The sequence below is a fragment of the Chenopodium album genome, chromosome 20 (assembly GCF_948465745.1).
Source record: "Chenopodium album chromosome 20, dcCheAlbu1.1, whole genome shotgun sequence".
Lineage (NCBI taxonomy): Eukaryota > Viridiplantae > Streptophyta > Magnoliopsida > Caryophyllales > Amaranthaceae > Chenopodium > Chenopodium album.
This window is the reverse complement of record NC_137853.1, coordinates 15,425,682-15,442,859: the sequence shown is the minus strand read 5'-3', so window position 1 is coordinate 15,442,859 and position 17,178 is coordinate 15,425,682. Positions and strand designations below refer to the sequence as shown.

Genomic DNA, 17,178 nt, shown 5'->3' with positions numbered 1-17,178 from the left:
ATATGAAAAAAGTCCAATCTAGTTTAATTTGGTCCATGATATGGGGCCAATAATTATGTAGTTGGATGGGGCTTGAACAGACTTGTTCAACGATATATTATAAGATCAATTGCGATGAATAATGAGGAAGTTATGGCCAAAATACTAAAATGGGCCCAAATCGGATTTTACCTACGACCCAATGATCATGAGGAGGGTTCAAAGGTTTAATCCCATTCCTAAACTAATTAGGATTTATTAGAAGCTTATATAAGTTTCTAAAAAATCTTAATTATCCTTTTTGAAAAGATAAGATTAAAGAATTTGAATTTGAATAAAAACTTTCTTTTTTTAAGTTCTAATTTTAATCGAATTTAAAGATATTTAAAGATGATCATATATATTTTCGTGCCTCATAATCTTTATCCAAATATTATATGGTTGGATAGTTATTGAAATTATCTTTCCAATGATATATTATAATATTAATTCCTATCTATAACGAAAAAGATATGAAAGGAATACGAAATATTATCCAAAACTATTACCCTTCAACTATTTCGGCCATATCTTTTATTCTACAAAATATTTTAATCTTATTCTAATTGGTATGGAAAGTAGAATTTAAGATCTTTCCGACTACATATTATATGACTTATTTCGACTTCTGGATCAAAAGATATGAAAAAAACAAAATCCGTAAAAAAACTGTCTCATCGCGCCGCGACAGCAATGGTGCGCCGCGTGATCTCTGTCGCACGCTACATAACCAATCTTATTCCGATTTGAATTCTAACTCTTTTCTATCGTTTCCGGACTATTTTTTCTATATAGGGTCGATATTCTCCGTTTTTAAGTTATCTACAAGCTTGATCATCAACAATCACCATCTCTCTCTTTTTCTCTCTCTTAAGCAAAAGCTTATTCTTTCTCTCTCATGCTTTCTAGCCTAGCCTTTTCACAAACACAATTCTGCATTCACAAGTTCTAGACACACCTAGCCAAGTTCGAAGTTGTTTTTGCCCTCAACGTGAAAGGTTGATACTTTCTAAGGGTTTGGTCCCAAATCTTATTTCAATTCTTTGATTAGATTTATTATTTAATTATTTAATTATATTATTTTCCTTGAAGTTACTAACGTGTGTATTTTGTTATTAGAATGAGGTACGAGGCATCAAAGTACGTAATTGATTTACTTACTATTATTATACTATAGAAGCATGCTTAGACTTGTTTAATTCCTAGTATCATATTAGGATGTCTTTTGTGCTTTCTAGTATCATGTTTAGGTTGTTTCTTATTCTTTCTAATATCATGTTAGGGCTAAAACTTTGATTTTTCTAGTTTAGTGACATGCTAGGATTTGTTATCAATCATGTTAGTATCATGCCTAGGATCTTATTAATATTATTATTGTTCTATATTGAGATTATGATGATTGTTGTGTTATTTATATCATGTTGCTTGATATATATTATTATTATTATTGCTTGCTCACGCCTTTTATGCACGTTTAAAGGGAATTTGAATTTAAAATCACGTCTAATAAGATAATTAATAATTTGATTTAGGCTAATATGATTTTAATTCAAGTGATCGCCAATAATAGCTTTACTTGTGCATTAATATTCAACCAACATAGATTAAACAGGTTTAGGGCTAATCTAATGATTGCATGTTAGTCAGAAAGCGCACATGAATATGAGAAGAATAAAGTAGAGTTCTATTTTTAGGGCGGGTTCAGTTTCTTTTAGATTGGATTTGTACATTCATCCCCGAATATCCAGTCATGGTTCCAGACCACTATGGAGTTAGCGATCTTTAGGATCGTGAAGGGGTGTAACCTTTACCATGTGAACGGTTTACAAATTCCTAAAACTTGTTGGCGACTCTTTTGCCCTTTTTTTTTTCTTTTCCTTTGGACGCCACCATGCTTAAATGTATGATCATAGTGGGGTTTAAGTTTGGGATGCTTGAAATTATTCCTTACAAATGATGGAAGGCGAATTACCTTCAATGGAGTGCTGAACTATGGTAAAAAAATGGAAAGAAAAAATGTCTAGTGTGCTAACCAGATGTCAAGTCCTTCGTTAGTATCAACTACAATGTAAAGACAAAAATATGATTCCGCCCTCGCAACTAAATGGGAAAACTACGGTGCTACCCCTGGATAAACAAAATTTGTTAATTTAGGGGATAAACTTGAATTCTCTTTTTTTTTTTTTTCCTTTAATTTCCAAGGATAGATGAGCTTTTTCTCTTTACGTTGATAGATTGTCGTTGCTCAAGTTGTGGGCATCACTTGATTTGTGAGCAATTTACGCCAATATATACTTATGGAAAATGAAATTGAATAAACAAGTAAAAGTGAAGGGTATCGCGACCGAGCTCTTAATACAACATTACTCATAAAAAATTTCTAGAATAAAGTTGTTCCAATATCTTGAATCAAAATTAAGTAGATCTAATTTCAAGTACAATACAAGTTCGGGTAGGATTATCTCAACTGAGGCAGTTTTGTCTATTTAGTTTTTACATATTTTCGATTTTTTTGCACCACCAACTAAAGTATTACAGTACATGAAAAAAAAGATCATCTTATCATAATTCACAAGTCTTAGCAGTAGACAATAGACATCGCGTATTATTTTGACAGCATTACCAAGAGTTGAAGAATGTCAAGCATTTGATAGTAAATTAGTAGTACAAATGTAAAGCAAGAACGCAGAGCAATCACTTCAGATTGCTCACTGCTGCATGTCCTACAAAATTTTTGAGCTGCTTCAAATAGGGGCAAACAAATTACCATTCATTCATTAGCACATCTACATCAACAATCAACTGTTTAACCTGAAATAGCAGAACTACGCGAACCATGAAGGTCAAGGAAGAGACCAGTGATTATTTAAACAAAAATGTATGATGCACATGTTCTCAAACTTATAGAGATGTATAATATACTACCTGTGTAACTTTTGAACTCAATCACAAATTCACAAGCAAAGATATCCCTCGTTTACACATTGATACAAATCCATTGACCCTCAATCCTCATCGTTTCAAGGGGTTCGGATAAATGAAATATCAAGAAGCTCTATTCCAATGCAACAGCCTCTTCTTCCTCAGCATCCAACTCTTGTTCCACCCCCTTCACCTGTAAGTATCACACACTCAACATCAAATCCAATATGAAAAAATAATACAACATTGTGAATTTGTGAGGACACTTCCGAGTTCGGACACAGATTCTATTAATGAACATTTCACTAGTCACAACACAATAAATCAAATTTTATCAGCAACATTTCAAAGCAAAGGATCTTTTATTTAATGGGTTGATGAAATTCCCAACCATAGCCTCAAGATCCGACACTAGAAAAAATCCCAACTACGGACCATAGACCATTCTTTTCCATTCATTAAATACACAAATGAGCCTCTCTTTAATATTATTCTGGCATTATTGCTGACATCATAAGTGGACAAAGTAATTCTTGCAATGGCTGGAGCACAGGCCTGCAACAGATTATAATGAAAATTTTGCACTCACCCCAAAGACATAATGGGATTCATATCTTAGAAGCTATAAAGACAGTACAGTAAAAAAAAAATAAAAAAATAAAAAAAATAAAATAAAAAAGTGGATGAATTTGGCATGCATTCATTGACTGATATTTGAGAGATAAGAGACATGCAAAGCTACACCAAGATTTGAAATGAAGAACAGGACATAAATTTTGAAGCTAAATGACGATCTATACAGCCTCAAGCAAGTATTGATTGCTTAGTGTTGTAGGAACAATAAGTCTTTTGGGTGCAAGGATTTGAAGGACATTCTTTGTATATGCTTTACATTAAAAACCTAAGAGGCACAATGATGTAGATATATGAAGAGTATAGATTTTTCACTGATGGAAACAATCCTGATATAGAGAGAAATGATAAGGTGCTTCTAAAAATTGCGAAAGAGCAACTAAAGAAGTCCAGGATGGAGAATTGCAATTCTGAAACACTTCTACTTCAAACTACTATAAAGGAGCAGTGCAAGGATGGTGGATTTACGAAGGCACATTAGGAAGTTTAATAATAGTATAGTGGATAGGTTGTTCAATCTTACAATTACTAGATCGAATCTGTTCAGCAGACATATCAAATATGAATTTTCTTGAAGTTTGTGCAACAACATCCAAGTCAAATTTCTTATGAGGTAGTCGAGCATTTGAAGTTACTACATTTTCTGTTGGATCCCTATCAATTTCTTAAGAAGTTATGTTGCATCAATTTGCAATTTCCCAAAAAGGAATATATCGCTTTTAAAAAAAACAGAGGAAAGTATTAAGCAAGCACAAACAGAGTTGGGTGAAGTCAATCAAAATGGCCAGAGACGACAGGCTCACCTCAGGCACATAGTGCATTAGCATGTTCTCAATGCCAGATTTTAAAGTCACAGACGAACTAGGACAGCCACTGCATGCTCCTTGCATCTGCAGTTTGACTATTCCAGTTTCCCTGTCGAGAAGCGAAGAAGTGTCATTTACAATAAATAAATAAAGTTAAACCAAAAAAATAGTAACAGATTATATGCAGAGAACCAGAAACATACGGATCAAATCCTCTATACACAATGTCACCACCATCATCCTGCACTGCAGGCCGTATGCGAGTCTCCAATAGCTCTTTTATCATAGCAACAATTTCCGAATCATCCTGCAGCATAATGTAATAGACTAACATAAGGAAGGGTAATATTGGTAGTGTAGTATTATTATTAGGTTAGAGTCTTTAGCTTGAGTATAATTAGATAGAGAAGGGAAAGTAGAAAGTAGGCAGAATTTTGGAGTAGTTTCTTAGGAGAGTTGTGACCTAAAGTCACTCTTGGAGCTTTGTAGGCTAAACCTACTACTATCGTTTGTAAAACCATTAATTTGTTTATCAAATTTCTGAGTTTTTCTCCTTCGTTGTACTGTTATTACACCGAGTAATATCAGTTTATTACACATAAATTATTAATTATGAATCAAGATGATTGCTAGATTACTCTCATTTCTCACCCACACACACGTATCCCCCAAACACAAGTTGCAACTATAAAGAATGAAGCTCCCTTTAGTCAGGGCTAGGAAATGCAGTACATATTTAACTTTGAGCTACGATAGCATTAACCAAAATCTCTAGCAAAAGACTGCGGTTTACTAACCTTGTTGAGGTCAAGCTACTTTATTAACATTTGGATAACTTCTAAATCACAGAATGACATAAATTATAACAAATTATGCACACAATTCTATTAAGACCTCAATGAAAAATAGAATTTGAGAAACTGGAAGGTACAAGCACTTACTTCATGGATAGCTGTGTCCTTGGAAGCTGCAGTGCTTTCATCCAGAAATAATGGCTGACCAGATGCATAAAAATCCATGATTGCAGCAAAAATCTCCGGTTTCAGAATATCCCATGTAACATCATCAGACTTTGTTACTGTTACAAAGTCTGATCCAAAGAAAACTCGAGCAACTCCTGTAAAATGAATAAGAGCTACAGTTACAAAAAACACCATCACATGTCAAAGTAGCAAGGCTTATTTTACTGTAGCAGGTTAGCCATTCGGTAACTCGGCCAAAAAAAAATGATGCTGGTTATGGTTATGAAACAGAACGCAAGAGCAAACCAGACAATCTGACCATTTCTAGGAAAGAGGAGAGAGGAGGGGGGGGGGGGGGGGGGGGGGGGGGGGTTGTTGGTATACAGGTTTGAAGAAAGTAAGAGTCAAACACCCATGTTTCCCTTAACCAGTGTTTGTTTACCCTCTTGAACAATTCCCTTATTCCTCATTTCACTCTCCTCCACCACACCCCCCCCCCCCCCCCCCCAAAAAAAAAAAAAAAAAAAAAACAAAAAAAAAACATCTTTTGTACTGAATATTTTAAACCTAGCTTACTCCCTCATCCATGGTCACAGTAGCAGATCCACTGTGTGTGTGTAGAAGGGGGGGGGGGGGGGGGTGGGCTGCTCGCTTTGAACGGCTGGAACAAAATTTGTAAGGAATTAGCATAGATAGCTCTGTGGAAGCATGTGCAGGCAAGCCCTTCAACCTATGCCAGTAATTTGGATCCCATGGCCAACTTTTTTTTTTTTTTCACCTTTCTCAATTCTAAACGACCTGATGCAGAAAACCCAAGATTATCTTCCTTGAGCCCTTAATATTTTTCCACCCAAAAAAATAAAGGATCATACTGGGACCTAAGGGTATAAGATCAATCATAGACGACGGTGGTATGGAGTTAAAGGTTGGAGTTGGAATTGATGATTGAAAAGGGAAAGGATTAAGGGGCAGAAGAAGGCCTAAAGCGTGGCTTGAACATCAACTGATGACAATCAGATAGAATAAGTTGAAAAATTATCAAAAACCTCTTCCTTTAATTTTTGATACCAAACATCTTGAGACAGAATTTATTTCCTTTCCCTAATTCAACGAAATATCAAACTTGTAATCCCTTCCATGATTCTTTTCCCAATAATCCATTTCTCGATTTCTTTCTCTTACGCGCGCACATTAAAAATATTGTCTTTCATTCTTTCAAGTTCCAAAAAAAATAAAAAAAAAATAAAAAAAAAAAAAAAAAAAAAAAAAAAAAAAAAAAACCAAATAAATAAAGTTCCTTTGAGAGAAACAGAGACTCCATCACTCTAAGGTCAACAACAATTCTTTAAAGACAAAGTTACCAAGAATTTTTAAAGAGCCAAAGAGGTCATTAAATTCACCAGCATATATATGAAAAAAAGAATCCAAAGATGGGAGATTCATTCCCTTAGGAAAGCAACAACATTCAATTATAAGCGATTATAAACTCCTTACAAGTGAATACGACTAACCCTTTCATAAGTCCGTAAATCCTAGCAATCAGAATCCTACAAGTTTAATATAAATAAGTAAATAACAGTGACATTATGAATAATAATTCTAACAAGTAAAGATACAAAGAAAGTTTGGCTAAATATTGGATTTTATAGTATGATGCATAATGAAATTAATGAATTTTTAACCTTCACAAAAACTTGGATAACTATGAAATATCTAACTAGACAAGAGCCTGGAGTTGTACTCATAGGGATGTCAACGACAACAGTGGCTAATTCTAACAGGAGCCAGCAGTGGCCAGTGGGTGATAGCCAGAATATCTGGTAACAATTACGAGATGTGCAGCATGTCTTTCATCATAAAGGCAAGCTGAGAAAATCAAATGCTCCAATGGATTTCATACCAAAAGCAGTAGATTATTAATGCCACAGACAAGCCTTGACAATGAGAACTAGAAACTAAAGAAAATAGTTTTAAGCTTGGAAAGAAAAAGGGACCTAAACAGAAGCTTTATGACCCCACACTCTTTACTCATCAACCATCACCTCCAACTATGTTTTAAGGGGGTTCTACCAAGTATTGATTCAGCTTAATCTTGAGAAGCATAACATAGGGTTTACAGATAAGATTCCAGCACTCTATTCATTGAAGTCACTGAACTTTGCAGTTTTGGACAGGAAGCAATAGTTGCTTCGGAGCAGCTGAGTTGGATAATAATCTATATTGAGCTAATTACCCTAATTATAAAGTGACCAAAGAGCAACCACCAAGATTAAACACTTTAACTATGGTTACCCCTTAAATTGAACAAGGTAAAATAGTGATAAAGGGCCTTGCAGATTGATCACCTCCAGCTGTTTGTAGGATTTTACAGGCATGTGTAAACACTCGGCCATGAAATTATCGTACTGTCAAAATTGTATTCGTTTTCAAATCTACCACACCGATATATTCTGCATTGTATCAAACTTTAAAATAGACCAAGTAACTGATAATTTATGGTCTCGGCTAATTTGGTGCTACCACTCTGATACATAGCTTTTTAGACAATTTTATTGAACTTTTCTCTACTTGTTACTCTAAGGATAGCTTTAAACATTAATATATTCAGGAATATACTAGATTTTTGTTACTATTACAGTATTATTGGTTCTTGAAACATGATTTTATAAGTAAAAATTGAAATTCCAAAAAAGTCTTTAAACCACATGCATGTCACAACAATTATGATCCGGTTCGCGATAATTGCATCATCTCTGATAATCGCGACCCATAAACGCATTTCCTAACCATGTTTACAAGCCAAACACACTAATTGCTTAGTGGAAAATACTGACATGATTCTCAAAACCATGGTATGTATGACTGAATGTCTGTATGTAGCAAGTATTCCCATTAAACTAGTTGTGGAACATTCCTAAATAACAACCCAATGTATTATTTTTCGGAAATTCTACATGGTGGCCTGGTGGTTTTGGAAAGTCCACTTGGAGGACACCTTTTTATTTACTTTCTTAACTGACCTCATGGTAATCAGGTAATGCATATATCATCAAGGGGTACTTATTGGTGTTTTTACGACTAACCCAGCCATATAATAAGTGATTTCTAACCTTGATTTTTAAATTTACTAGCGTGCCGCTAGTTAGCACCCCATATTCACTAATATAGCCCACGTAGCAACTCACAGCCAGTTTATAGTGGTCACCAAAGGCTAACTTTTGTACCAATGTGGTTATTTGGCCCCACATCCTTCTTCTTTAAGGTACCAATTGGAGACTCTCGGTGTGGTAAGTGAACAGGCATCCTGCTAGATCATGGGGTTTCTACTGACACAGCTTGTTAAGTATGTTTGGGTTGTGAAAATGCAATTAACAATCCCAAAAAACCGACTTAGCTTAATCTTGAGTACAAAAAAATGGGGTTAAAAGATAAGATTCCAGCACTCTATTAACTGCAGCCACTGAACTTTGAAGTTTTGGACAGGAAGCACAATTGTCTTTGAAATTTTTGGAGCAGCTGAGTTAGATAATAATCTAATTTGAGCTGATTAGCCTAATTATAAAGTGACAGAAGATCAACCATCAAAATTATCCACTTCATTTCAGGTTATCCCATAATCAATCAAGGTAGAAGGGTAAAACGGTGGTAAAGGGCTAGGCAGATTGATCGCCTGAGGCTTTGTGTAGAATTTAACAAGTGAAACAAAAGAATTGCAAATTGGAAAATGCTGACAGGATTCTCAAAACCCATTGCATGTTTGTAGAAGTACTCTCATTAAACTAGTTGTGCAACAGACCAGAATTCTAATTCAATGTGTAGCTTTTTTGGAGATAGAGGCCTAGTGTTTTGAAAGGCGGAAACACTGTTTTTAAAAAACTTTCTTAAGAGACCTCACGGTATAGTATATATCATTAAGGTGCCCTAACTGATGGTTTTACGACTAATACAACCATATAATAAGTTATTTCTAACCTTACTCCTACAAATACTAGCCTATCATGTTGAATGCAGCAAGTCAAGGCCCGTGTATGGCGACCACCACAGGCTATCAGATACACCAGCAAGGCAGCAACAACTGACCGCCACAACCATAGTGCAATTTTGCCTTGCCCATCTATGCACACAGCCCATCTCTCCCACCCACAATCAGTCATCTTTGTCCAAATCTACACCCTTCCATGTAGGCCAGCCTTTACCTTGCTCCCTCTACTGCAGCCACTATACAACAATTCTGCCAACAACACAACGGAATCCACGTACCACAAATTGGCATAAAAAAAATATATATAAAAAAAAAAAAAAAAAAAAAAAATTCAACAAATCAAAACAATGCCTTGTTCTCCAATTCAATCACACAATTGTAACTTCCAATTCCAAGTCAAAAATTAGGTTATGGTAAACAATTGTATATTTGTATTGAGCTTAAATAAGCAATGTCAAGTGTATACATACTATTAGAGTATTAGGCAGTATATATCAAATCTTTCTATAACACCATACTAAAAACATAATTATACTCATAATAATTAACAAGCATACCATCAATCCCAAAAAGTGCTTTTGCTAAAGGTGAATTCATGGCAGTACGAGCGTTCGGAAAGTCCGAACTCCCAATTTCCATTACTGGCTTGCCCGGATAAAACATCAAGGATGCTGGATTCGGAGTTGGCTGCGTTTGAATAAACATCGTCCTCCTTTGACCTGTTCAATAATAGAATTGGTGTTAACAAAGCATAAATCATCAAACATTCTTCACATCATCATCATATCAAATTCATTTCCACAACAAACACCCATCAAACTCTACAAATCACCATTACAACCAAACAAATAAACAAACAATCATATAAAACGACAAATTATTCAATTTATCAACATCACAATTTAGGATTTTACAAAAATAATTGAAATGATGTTTACAAAGCATAAATCATCAAACATTCTTCACATCATCATCAAATCAAATTCATTTCCACAATAAAGACCCATCAAACTTTACAAATCATAGTTACAACCAAACAAATAAACAAAGAATCATATAAAACAACATATAATCCAATTTATCAACATCACAATCTAGGGTTTCGCAAAAGTATCAAAATCTTACCTAGAAATGGCCCCCATGGCTTGGAATTCAAATAATTATGAGGCAAATTTCTGAAATTAGAGAAATTGGAAGTGTATGAAGAATCAGAAACATGGAAATTAGATAAAGATGAGACTAGAGATCGAAAATACATGCATCGATTGCAAAAAGGGTTTGAATTTAGGGCAACGAAAGATTGATGAGCTAATCTGAGATTCCGTAAAATTCTCATAATTAGTGTTCTTCCCTAAATAATATTCAATGGAGGTTTTATGGAAGGTGCGAAGATTCAAAAAGGGGGAATGAATGTATGAGAGGTGTTTTAGTTTGGCGGCAAAAGAGTACAGTAGCTAACATTAACAATTCCTACAAATCCAGAATTTGTTTCGGGTTTTTAATTTAGTGTGATGACTATATTGCGGCCAATTTCCGACCTGACCCAATAACCCGATCAAACACGAACTTACCAACGGAAAGTCTGACCTAATCTTGACTCAAACAACTCGAACTCAATCTAATTGACCCATTTATCATTATTTTAATTTAACTACTCCATACGTCCCAAATTGATGTGCTCATACCAATTTTTCATAGTCAAACTTTTAACTTTTTACCAAAAATTCTATTAATATATCCCTAAACCTATAAAAGCACCAACATCATAAATTCAATGACTCCTTATGAACAGTGCGCTGCCCATATTGCTCCTAAATTTACAGTTGCATTTCCTTATGAATAGTGTAGTTTTCGAATTACCCTTCAAAAATTGTGCATGTGCTGCCATGTGGTCCCCCAATTCCACTTCCCAAATTGCCCCTAAATTTTAACTAGCATTTTCTTAGTCAATAGTGTGATTCCCGAAATGCCCTTATGTATTTGTGCATGTACGGGTGACGAGGGGTAGAACTAGGTCGTTGGACTAATACTCCCTAAGTTAAACAAAATTTATAATCACTCAACTAACCTAAATACAAGTATAGAGGTAAGTCAAGGGTCGAACCCAAAGGAACGGTATTGTCTAAATGCTTTCAATTATGTGCCTAAGCTAGGTTGAAGTCTAGGGATAGAAGGTGTCACTAACAACTACTAAAATGAAGAAACCAAACAAATCAAGTACTAGGGAATGGGATCAACAAGTAATCATGACAATTGTGCAACTCGAAAATACATGCAAATCAATGGTTACGAAAACTAATGGCAATCTCAATCAAAAGAGTATGTCAAGCTAATCTCCTAGAGGTCAATCTAGAGTCAACTACGAGAGACTCTAGCTAGGAACCTCGCAAACCAACTCAATCGACAAATGTAAGCCACAAATCAATGGTCCGTATCAATGTGAACTTACAATGCAATCTAGTGTGAATAACTAGGTTGATCACTCCTAAATTAAACACACACATGCAAACGTCCATTAATCACTTTAATCTCAACAATCAATCAACACATTTCCCAAATTAAGCACAATCAATCAACACATTTCCCAAATTAAGCACAATCAATCATACAAGTTTCACCCTATCCCTTGCCAAACAACTACTCAAAATTCATCATCTAATCACAAACAACTATTGAAATCAAGAATCAACAATCTATGAAGAACAATTACACTAATCAAAGATCAAACAGCAAAATCAAATCAAAATCAAACCAACCAAACATGAATATTAAACAAAGCAATAAAGGAGATAGAGTTTAGAAATGCTCATTGATAATAGAGAAGATCTCCGACACAATTGTCACCATTGAATTTTCAATCTCTCAATCACCATTGAAATTCCTCACTTTCTCTCTCTAAAATCTACTATTAAACTAACCCTAAAACTAGAGAGAGAAGCTCTCTACTAAGCTAAGAATATGATCAACATGTAGTATGAAACTTGCTTCCAAAATTGGGGCTACAAAGGTATTTAAAGAGGTCGCGAAAACGAAAACCGAGCAAGAAAATACTGTAATCCCCCGTATTTTTAAATATTTTATAAATGAAAATTTATTTTATTTATAATATTTATTTGTTATTTTTCATAATTTAATTTCAAAAGTTTCAAATTATTAATCTGGGTCGAAAATTATTTGAACAAATTATTTTATACACCTTTATTCTACAATTTATGTCCAATCATACAAGCCTAACCCATTTGTTTACTTAATCGACCCATTATTTTTATGAGGCCCAATCTTTCTTTTTACCCTACAATAATTCTCTCCTATAAATATCCCATGAATCTCCAAAAATTTCCCACACAAAAAGGTTAGTCTTATTTTCATCCTCCTTTGTTTCATTATTTTGTTTAATGTTAATTTAATTGTTTTGGGTTTTGATTTTAGTATAAAGATTATATTTTTAGTATCAAATTATATTTTAATGGTATAAAGATGATAAATTTCAGATTATATTTATGTTATAAATTTCATATTTTATGAATTATAAACCTAGGGTTTCAATTTATTGAAAATCATGATTTTAGGGTTTTTATGAACAATTGATTTAGGGCTTTTATAGTAATGATGTTTTGAAATTTTGGTGATTATAACTACTAATTAGTTTTACTTAATTCCAGATTATTTTGAACACATAGATTCGTGTTTTAATTTTTAGATTTCCGTTCGTTAATATTAATCCCGTTTTAATCCCGATCAGGTTCTAAACTCATCCGATTTTGACAAAAAAGTAGTGTTTTCCATGTGGAAACCACGTTTTAAGAAAGACTCACTACCTTTGGTAGTGAGCACCACCCTCTCGAGGCCAAATTCAGCCTCTAAATATGATTTTCGGGCAGTTTTTGATTTTAACGAAGTTTTTACATACTTAAAATATTATCCTTGAGTTTGATTAATAAAATTAATTATGTTTAAAGTTAATTAAGCATAAATATATGTTTTTATTGAAGTTTCAAGTGTTGGAAATAGTTTCTAAGTACTACTTTTGATGTTTTATAAAGAGGGTTTAATCACCCATTAAAAAGAGAGATTTTAGGGGTTTTTATATAATTTTCAGATTTTTATTAGACTTTGAACTTGCTGTAATTTCATGTATAAGAGTGTATTTTAAGGTTTTTATGAAGAAAAATTTAAAGAACTATATATAAGCCTTTAATTTTAACAAAAGGGAAGGTTTTAAAGTGTTGTTTGATTTGGATTTTGAAGGTTTTAAAGTAAGTTAGTATTGCTGTAAATTTAATTGATTGGGTATTGATTGAGATGTTATTATTTGGCTTAGGAGAGGAGTTTATTGAAGGTGATTTCTAGTTAGTAAAGTGGCATACCAATTCGTTTGCTCAAGGTACGTACAAGTTACAAAACCTTGCTTTTAGGTGCATGGTTAAGGACGGATCGAGAACTTAGTATCATGTCTAGGGATGACTGGGTTAAATTGTTTGGTTATACATTGTGAATTTCCTTTGACGTGCACTATTCCTTATTGTAATTATTGGTTATGTTCTAATTATGCAAGGTGCGCTTAGAGGCAAAGGTATGTGATTGGTGAAATGACTTAATTATTACTCATTCATGATTTAATGAAATAGGATGAGTAAAGAATGGTTCATGTCTTATAAGACAAGGTTAAGAGTTTGGGGTGCCTTATGCACTCAAGGTGTTTATACACCGAGGTAGTAAAGGAATAAATAATAAATGTTGCTTGCCACTAATAAATCAAGAATTGAAATTGAAAAGTTGTTTTACTTGATTGAATTGATATTGGATTGATTGTATTGTTATGCATATGAGTCATCACCAAGTCTAAACCTGTAAATCACGTAAAGTGCAAGATGGATGAGCAATAAAACTCTGGATTGGTGCACTTCTGGAGTAATGACAATCAGGGGTTGGGGTACATGGGGTATTAGCCGTGTACTTTTCTCGAGGCCGTCTGATCTACGAGTCTCTTATTTCAAATATTTTTCAAAACTAGGAGTTAGGTGAGATCTCATACTAACTACGGTCACGGAGTCGCGCCCGTGGTCGTTGGATGTTTATTGATGTTTCCGAAAGGAGGCATGGGGTTTTTCTTTTATTGATGTTCCAAATGGAGCATGGGTTGGACAACCTTGTCTATTGCGTAATCCAATGAATAAAAATAATGATTTACCTATTATTAATTAATGGAGTCTTAGTAATATAAATAGTTGAGTCGTGTGTTGAGTCTATAATTTAATGACGCATGATGATTGATTATTAGTAGCATGTTATGGAATTCTTAATTTATTTTGCAGCTTGTATGTACTCAGCTTTGCTGATTGCGTGCTTTGTGTGTCTTTCTTTGGTCATGGCCTTCGCCTTTCAATGACCCTGTGACGATCCAATTTTTACACTTGTAATATTGGGGAGCAGAATTACCACAGGTTCTTACACATGCAGCATTCATCAGGGTTGTGGGATCTTGAGTAGAGAGTTGGTTGTTTCATTTTATTTCTTTTGCAAGTTTGAATTTATTTTAATTCGATTTTATTCGACACTATTTCTTTTGGGTTTGAATTTATTTGAACACTGAATTTAATCACTTACTACTTTTATTGGGTTTTGAATAAGGGCCTTAATGGTTCCAAGTTGTATGACTTAATTTGGTTTCATTCGTTGGTTTTGAAACTTATTTATAACTGATTTAGTTTTTCCGCTGCTATTTTCTGATAAAGCCTTAACGTTTGAACACGTGGCGGTAGCACGCCAGTAATTCTCTTAAATATTGTTCAGGGTCCTCAGAGGTTTAAAGAGAGAATTATTGGGGTGTTACAAAGTATATAGTTTATTTTTATTTATTAAATAACTTTCCTTTCTCATATTTTTATTTTAGAGTTCGGAAAGTTTTAAAACCCTATTTTAATTTAAATATGACTCTTTATTTTTCTTTAAGCGTATAAAAACTATTCTAACCCTATTAAGTTTTTGATACAATAATATTATGCAGCCGTTTTTATAAATATTTCCTAGCTTTTCCTTCTTTCTTTTTACTCCACTCTGTTCGTGGGTTTATAGTTGCAGCCTTCTATCAATCTTGGCTTTAGATGAGTTGTCTCCATGATCATTAATTGGTCAAACTAACTACTTTCATTCCAAAATTGAGTCATGTGCATAGTGGTGAATTGATGATCGAGCAGTGGAAGGCTTGTAGTAATCATGTCATGTGAAATTGCAGTATTGTGTTCTTCTATCTATTAGATCGGTGGAGTGTCTTGCTAATTTTGCCTAATTTTTGCTAAGGTAATCACACAGATTTATTTTAGAATTGTTTGTATAATTATTGCTTTATATTATTATTGTATAATTGGATATTCATATGCTTGAGTGTATATATATTTGATTGACGTATATAATTTTATGATATGATCTGTTTTAATTGTCTTGTTATTATTGGTATATTGATTGATTTGTGTTATATTTCTAGGGTTTTAATGTTGTTGCTATAGGGAGTATTGTTTTATTGAGGTTTTAGGGTTATTAATGCAGAGTATTATTTTGGGTTGAAAATTAATTAATTTTGGGTACTAGTATTAGCCATATAAGAGTTGAGATATTTTATGAACCGAATATGTCGTCATATATGAATTGGGAGCTCGTGCCATTATTGAGATACTATTTATTATCAAGTTTATGATTATTTGATCGATGTGTGAGATCAAAAAGGTTGAGATTATTATCTTGTTCTTGGTTTGAGGCTCAACGTTATAGACCTAGTCCTTGGTATGTTGGTAATGAGATAATGATCATGAGTTAAGAATGAGGTACAATCTTTATTTATTTTTCTATGGTCCCCTACAGTGGGAATTGGCCCGTATGTGGTCTGGTTCAAGGTGTTTTCTAATTATTGGGAGTATTCAAGTTTTTATACTTGTTGGTTTTACTCGAATTACACATATCCAAGGCTAGGTATAGAACAAAGAGCATGGCACACTATTGGTTATGAGTAGAGTAAAGGATTATTATTATTCAAGGTTATTTTCAGAGTACAATGTGTAATGTAGTTTGAACTACATTGTTTAATTGAGCTAGTAATGTTGATTATTTTGCTATTCTTTGTATTCTGATATGTGGTGATTACTCAGCTTTTTGCTGACGTGTGTGTGTTGTTTTGTTGTGGTACTTGTGTTTGCGGCCATGTCTTTTTCTTATGGTGGCCCTGCGACGATCTATTTTGGAATTTGTCCTTAATGGTGAGCAGACAAGATTATTTAGCAGGTTGATCAAATGATCGTAGCTAAAGGAGCTCAAGTGTTTCGATTAGTTTGTTATAACAAGTTTGTAAAGTTGTACAAATAGCTCACCTAGATTATTGGGTTGTAACTATTGGGATTTTGTAAGCCTTAGCACTTGACAGATTGTCGAGTGTGGCGGTAATACCTCCGATTTAGGTGTATGCTTCCGCAATTTTATTTAAAGGTTGTTTATTTTCCTTTATTTATTGTTTATTATTAGCTAGTAAATCGGGGGTGTTACAAATTGGTATTCAGAGCCTAACCGCTTGTGGGATTTGCGCAGGGATCTTCATATCCCAGCGTGTTTTGGTTTAGGAATGAACCTTTTAATAAAGAACTAGGATTAAAATTGACATAGGTTAAGTGTTTCTTTATGTGCTCGTGCTTGTTTATGTGTTTCTTTTTTATGTGACTAGCTTTGAGTTCGAGGGCGAACTCCTTTTTAAGGGGGATAGTATGTAATACCCCTACTATTTTATTACTTTATCTATATATTTTATACTTCCTAATTATAAGTTTCGGGACGAAACTTGTTTTAAGGAGGGTAGATTGTAATACCCGAA

General features: G+C 33.9%; 1 protein-coding gene across 2 annotated transcripts; it reads right to left on the bottom strand.

The window, feature by feature from the left end:
• Positions 1–2,767: 2,767 nt before the first annotated feature.
• On the bottom strand, positions 2,768–10,791 carry LOC145598465 (nifU-like protein 4, mitochondrial). 2 transcript variants are annotated; one of them, XR_014103560.1, is made up of 7 exons: positions 10,449–10,791; positions 9,881–10,042; positions 5,321–5,496; positions 4,583–4,686; positions 4,377–4,488; positions 2,944–3,133; positions 2,768–2,843 (listed from the first exon to the last, which is right to left on the bottom strand). XR_014103560.1 is itself a non-coding variant. In XM_081654827.1 (6 exons), the coding sequence occupies exons 1-6, from the start codon at positions 10,657–10,659 to the stop codon at positions 3,074–3,076; spliced, it is 825 nt and encodes a 274-aa protein (XP_081510953.1). In that variant the 5' UTR covers positions 10,660–10,791; the 3' UTR covers positions 2,856–3,073. The 2 variants fall into 2 exon arrangements, 1 of the variants encoding a protein (XP_081510953.1); XM_081654827.1 differs by lacking the exon at positions 2,768–2,843 and having other exon boundaries at positions 2,856–3,133.
• Between the last annotated feature and the right edge of the window lie 6,387 nt (positions 10,792–17,178).